This window comes from Stegodyphus dumicola, chromosome 10 (genome assembly GCF_044657685.1).
Source record: "Stegodyphus dumicola isolate Sdum_Otavi_A_Nest chromosome 10, ASM4465768v1".
NCBI classification, from domain to species: Eukaryota; Metazoa; Arthropoda; class Arachnida; order Araneae; family Eresidae; genus Stegodyphus; species Stegodyphus dumicola.
Genome location: NC_140777.1, coordinates 56,699,233 through 56,705,232, shown reverse-complemented (window position 1 = coordinate 56,705,232; position 6,000 = coordinate 56,699,233). Strand labels below are relative to the sequence as shown.

The 6,000-nt window shown below is 31.0% G+C and overlaps 1 protein-coding gene across 1 annotated transcript; it reads right to left on the bottom strand.

The window, feature by feature from the left end:
• Positions 1-205: 205 nt before the first annotated feature.
• LOC118192921 (intraflagellar transport protein 74 homolog) lies at positions 206-1,879 on the bottom strand. The gene has a single exon (XM_035363932.2). The coding sequence runs from the start codon at positions 1,877-1,879 to the stop codon at positions 206-208; it is 1,674 nt and encodes a 557-aa protein (XP_035219823.1).
• Positions 1,880-6,000: the final 4,121 nt, after the last annotated feature.

The following is a 6,000-nucleotide window of genomic DNA, read 5'->3' as shown; positions in this document are numbered from 1 at the left end:
CGAGAAAACAGAATTTAATGCATTACATACATAAAGTATAAAAATAACTTGCTTAGTCAATGAATCTTACTTAAATCCCATTCATTTATTTTTAATTTTATATTTTTCACTAAGAAAATCTAACACAAAGAGAGATAAAAAAAAAAAAAAAAAAAAAGGTAGGTAAAATTTTTTAACTCCTCTCACTGAATGAATTTCAACTATTTCATAACATTTTGTTCAATTCCCGTGAGGTTTCTAACACCTTATTTTTAAGGGAGAAATAATCTATTTTGGATTTCACCAAATCGATAGACTCTTTAATCACGAAGTTTTCTTGTTCTAGAGTATGCCATCTGTTTTCTAATCTTGACAATTCTTCAAAAGTTGGGTTATTATTCAACCGCTTTCTAAGAGTATCGTAATAACGATTACAATTTTCACAAATATATTTAAAGGCGTTCTGTTGACTTTTAAGAACTTCAAGCTCTTGTTGAAGTTGCTTTTGCTTTTTTTCGGCCACAGTTTTTTGAATTTGGAAATCATGAAACTTGGCTATATCTTTTTCTTTTTCAGCTATCTCTCGACGTACATTTGATAATTCTTCTTGAATTTGTGCTTCGAGTTCTTCAGTTTCTTCTAATTCTAATGCTAATTTTAACTGCTTCTGTCTTAAAGTTCTGTTAGATGTACTAGATATGTCCAATACATTCTTTTCTGAATTACACGTCTTAATAGTTGCAGGCTGATTCAGAGGATTTTCCTCGTCCAACCATAATTTTCTACTAATTTCTTTAAGCAAAGATTCTATCGTAATTTCCAAATGCGTTTTTTCTCTTAGAAGATCTGATCGCATTTCATTGGAGCAAGATAAAAAGTGGTCCATAATTTCCTCATGACTTTGCAACTTAGAATATTTATTCTTTCTTTTATTCTCGAAATTATTTCTAAGCTCTTTTGCCTTTGACAGTTGTTTCTTAACTTGAGAAATGTGTTTCTTTACATCTCGCAGCTGTTTTACTATGCAGTTCATCATAATTTTGTTTTCTACGTGCTGTCTTTGAAGATTTAATTTTTCTTCTGGTGTGTCCTTATTGTTTCGGGTAGCAAGAAGTGCATCTCTTTCGTTTTCAGCAATTCGAAGTTCATTAAACAAATTTCTTACTTCTGAACTGACTAATGACTTATACTGATCATCCAAATCTTTTCTTTGAATATTTAATTGCTGCAGCTCTTCTTCTTGTTCCTTTAGAGTGTTTTGTAAGCGATCATTCTCTTTCTTCAGCTTTTTATATTGTTCTGTAATTTGAGGGTTCACAGTCGAATCTAAAATATCCGAAATATAGTTTTCTTGGTTGATATCAGTTTCTAATTCAGAAACCAAATTTTCTTTCTTTTTCCTAGCCTGAAAAAGATTCTCAAGCATTGTAGCTTTGCGTTCATTCAAGGATTTCAGCTTGCAATATTCATAGTTAACGTCTCTTACATCCATGTCATTCTGCAGAAGATCTTCTAGCGTATTATAATCAGACAATATCATTTGATAATGTTGCAGCTCTAAAACTTGTGCTTCGGCTTTTTTTCTGTAAGCATGGTACGTTGACTGCTCTTTGCGGATTTTTTCAATCTCTTTCATTAAGTTCTTCATCTCAGAACTTATTTCATATCCTTTACGCAAAAGCAATCCGATATAATATGACTTATCCTTTACATGTCTATTTAAATACTTTGGACTTTTCTTTGGAATTACAAGGCCTTGATCTGATATCAGTCGATCAGTTACGTTTCTTTTGAACAATGGAAGATGCAATACACTGCTTCTTGTTTCCAAATGACATTCAGATTCACTAGTTGACCTACAGCAGGCAACAGCTGAGGGAGAAATGTGTGAGTTTAGCATCTTTACTTCTAATTCATTTGAAAGTCCTAAGAACTTGTAATAGATCAATTCTGACGAAATATTTCGTTTGCTTACATCATATTTTAACAATAGAATATCTTAAAAGCAAAATAAATCACTTTTACTTTTTTAAATCAACTTGTAAACTTTAGTTAAAGGAAAAAGACCCAATTTAATTAGTGCCAATAAAATTGAACGAAACATAATGCTGGAATGTAAAACACTTTCAGTATTGATGCCAAAAGGACTAAAAAGAAATGTTTAATAGCTGTGGTTTTATTATGGGAAATTAAGCTTCATTGCTATGTGAAATTCTTACCCATTGTATGTAAATGTAGGAAACTGTTTGATCAATGATCTCGATACTTTACTCGTGAGTCAAAAATAAATAAAAGTAAATGATTATGTTTTCACAATTAACAACAATAGTTTAAATTCTAGAGGTGTAAAGGTTAACTTATGTTTTATTATTATTATAGTAGCTTGAATTATCGTCTGCTTTATAGTTTGAAATCTTACAAAATAAATCAGTTCTTAGTTTTCCTTCTTCTAGTAGTGTTGTGTTCACAATTAGCAACAATAGTTTAAATTCTAGAGGTGTAAAGGTTAACTTATGTTTTATTATTATTATAGTAGCTTGAATTATCGTCTGCTTTATAGTTTGAAATCTTACAAAATAAATCAGTTCTTAGTTTTCCTTCTTCTAGTAGTGTTGTGTTCCTCTTAATTTGTAGCAGGAATGTTACCAAAACCATACGGAAGAGCAAATGTCGCATGTATTTTGCTTTTCATATGACAGCATCTGTAAAGCCGCCCCCTTTTTTTAAGCGCTGCGTGAAGTTCAAACATTATGCGATGCTTTTTTAGGTTGTTAAGAATTACCGAGTGAAACGGGCAACACACTACAGCGTACGACACAAATTTCCAAACAGCCCTGCTTTTACATAGGGTATTTTCTTCCTCCTATCGGCATGCCTTCATGGTGTAACAGTTAGCACACTCAGCACGTATTCGAGAGGTCCAGGTTCCAGTCCCGGTGAGGGCATTGTTCATTTTTCATGGCACCTGCTTAAAATAACCTAATGTCTCTACAGTGGCACCGGAACTAAAAAGGTGGTGGCTAATGATTCTTCATCACCAGGATTGGGTGACTGGGTCCCCTAATCCCCAGTCGCCCTTCTCTCTCCTTTCGGCATGCCTTCGTAGTTTAACGATTAGCACTCTCGGCGCGTATTCAAGAGGTCCAGGTTCGAGTCTCGGCGAAGGTACTCCTCATTTCTCATGACTCCTGCTTAAAATAATCTAATGCCTCTGCAAAGTAAATAACAGCTATTCAAAGATTAAGTTATCGACATGTGCCAGTCCCAAGAAACTAGGATTTTGAAGGTATTTTAATTTTGTTTACAGCTGTGAAAGTTATCAGACTGTGCAAGAGCCGCTTTGATTAACGTTGCTTTAGTAGGTGTTTATTATTATAAGCCTTATGGATTTATTATTATTAGCATTATGCATTTATTTTAGCGGTGCCTGAGAATCTAATAGGAAAAATTGTATAAGGAAAGAGAGAACCAAATTGCGATTATTTAATATCAATTATTTTATCTACTGTTAAGAAAGCTCATATATATATACACACACAAGCATTAAATGTTTAAAGCAACTGAAATTTAAAATAACTTGTTTAAAATTAAAATATACTATAATATGAAGATATTAAAAATCTTTTCACGGCATAAAGTTGATATTCTTACGAACTTGAGATTAAAATGATTCAGAAATTGATAATGATGATCCTGAATGGAATATTTATTCATGAATTATTATTAATAAGGTGTGGTTTTATTTATAAATTTTAATAATTTCCAAATTTTTATGGATTCACATTTTTCACCGTAAATGGACTTCTTTTAAATTACGACTTTTTGTAAATAAAAATCATTTAAGGCGCACTTAAAAATATACAAATGAATATTTTGCATAATTTTTTTTCCTATGCTGCCTACATAAGCAGTAACTGGAGCAATCACGTAAGCATTTCACAATGGCATCAATAGTTTTGCGAGCATAAAGCAAGCAGGAAAGCAATATTTAAAAATTGCATTACTAAATATATTTTCTTTTCAATTGAACTTTTTTTTTGCAGAAATAAAAGTGTATTTTTAATTTATATTCCTATATCTTTATATATATACTAGATGACCAGGCAAACATTGTTTTGCCATATAAATTATTTCTAGGGAATTTTTTGGTAGGAAAAAATACCTAACTGTCTAAGGTCTGTGGATTGTGTCTTGTAAGTGTCTGAGGATGTGGTATATGAGTGAAAGAGGCATGGAGCGCTGTGAATGATGACGGAATATAAAAATAATAAACATTTATTTTTTAAATTTATTATCATTTATTCTTTAAAATTATATATATCACTAATTATGACAATATCAATCCTTATAAGAATGCAATAGAGGGTACAATATTTTTTGTTAGCCCATCTTTAGCTAGCACAAACAAACTGGATGGTTTGCCCACTAAAACCAATTCTAAGTCAATTCTAAGCCACAAATAGACATCGTTTGGCCTTATTGATAGTCATTGCAAATGACAATCTAATTGGAAATTGAAGACGTTTAAATTGAATTGGCACATCTGTGGGTATAATAGGGATTCGTGGTAGTAATATATTTTCACCTCGGAACTTGCCATTTAAAATGCTGGCTTCGACAACTTTTTTCATTAATTTTTTAGTGATTAATCGCGTGCCGTTGCACAGCCGTGGTGGATTCAAATTACGAAACAAAATAATCGGAAATCCAACCTTCAATTGTAATTATGCGGTGGCATGCCTGGCAAATCCGATGCGTTCAAAAATTCTGTTTGATAATTCACAGCTTCGTTGGCATCGCAAACTGTATCAATAGATTTGCATAACACTTAGTCCCTGGCAACAACAGTTGTATCTTGATATTCAAATCATTGACATCCACACATTTTGCTGCTAAAATTGCTCTTTCGGTGCTACTTTGGTAGACGGTTGCACGAATTTTTGGCGATTTACGTTGGCGCAATTGTTGGCGCGATTTTTACAATCGTCAGCCATCTTGAAAAACGCTGTTTTTACGCATAGTAAAGTATTCGAAACTCTAAAAAAATAAATATCGTTAACAGTAATGGATTAATTTTTTGTTGAAAATCTCGTTTTTTAAGACGGCAGGCAAGTGTAAATAAATACATTTACTATGAGTATAAAATACTAAAGTAAGGCTATTATTACTTTCATATAGCGAAAAAAAGAATAAAAACACCGCTATAAAAACATTGTGCCAACGTTTAATTACATTAAAATATTACTGAAATTGAATATCGAATTAAAAATCATCCTACCAACATTTAAAAGAATTAGAATATTATTAAATTCAAATACTTTAAAATACATTATATAAAATATAATTAACATTAAAACATATGTGACAATAATTATCTCAGCAATTTTTGAAAATAGTATATTTATTTTTTTAACAAAAATTGAAGTATACAATTATAAAATAAAAGAAAAATATGTACTTACATTTTTTGAGTAATTTAACCTCTTGTTTATTGATAAGTACCACAAAAAAATCGAAATCATAATTGAATTGGCTCTTTTAAGCAGCTTCATCTGTTATCCACATATCTCGCACTTCATTGAAGAAACAATTAGCGAGGTTTCCTCAAAAAATTTAAAATAAATTTCCTCTGACGCTATTAACAATTTCTAAATAAATCTTTGATTAGGAAAGACAGGTTGGCCAAAATAAAGTCTCAAAGGGCAATTTTTTTATTCCAATACCAATAATTCTTGGTAATTACCAATAAGAACATTCATCTTCGAAACAGAGATATCCATTCCATTTGAAATCTGACGAATTCGAAGAGATGAATAATAAAATTTTAAAATGGCGCGGTAATGCACAAATATTCAGTAACCAATCAGGGATCTGATTACATCACGCATAGAATTAAAATTATTTGAATAATCATTCATAATAAAATCATTTTTAAAACAAATGCAAAATTAAATTGTATTTTAATATTTAACAGCCATAAATAATGTTTAAAACATTCGATTAAATTTATAGATATCAATA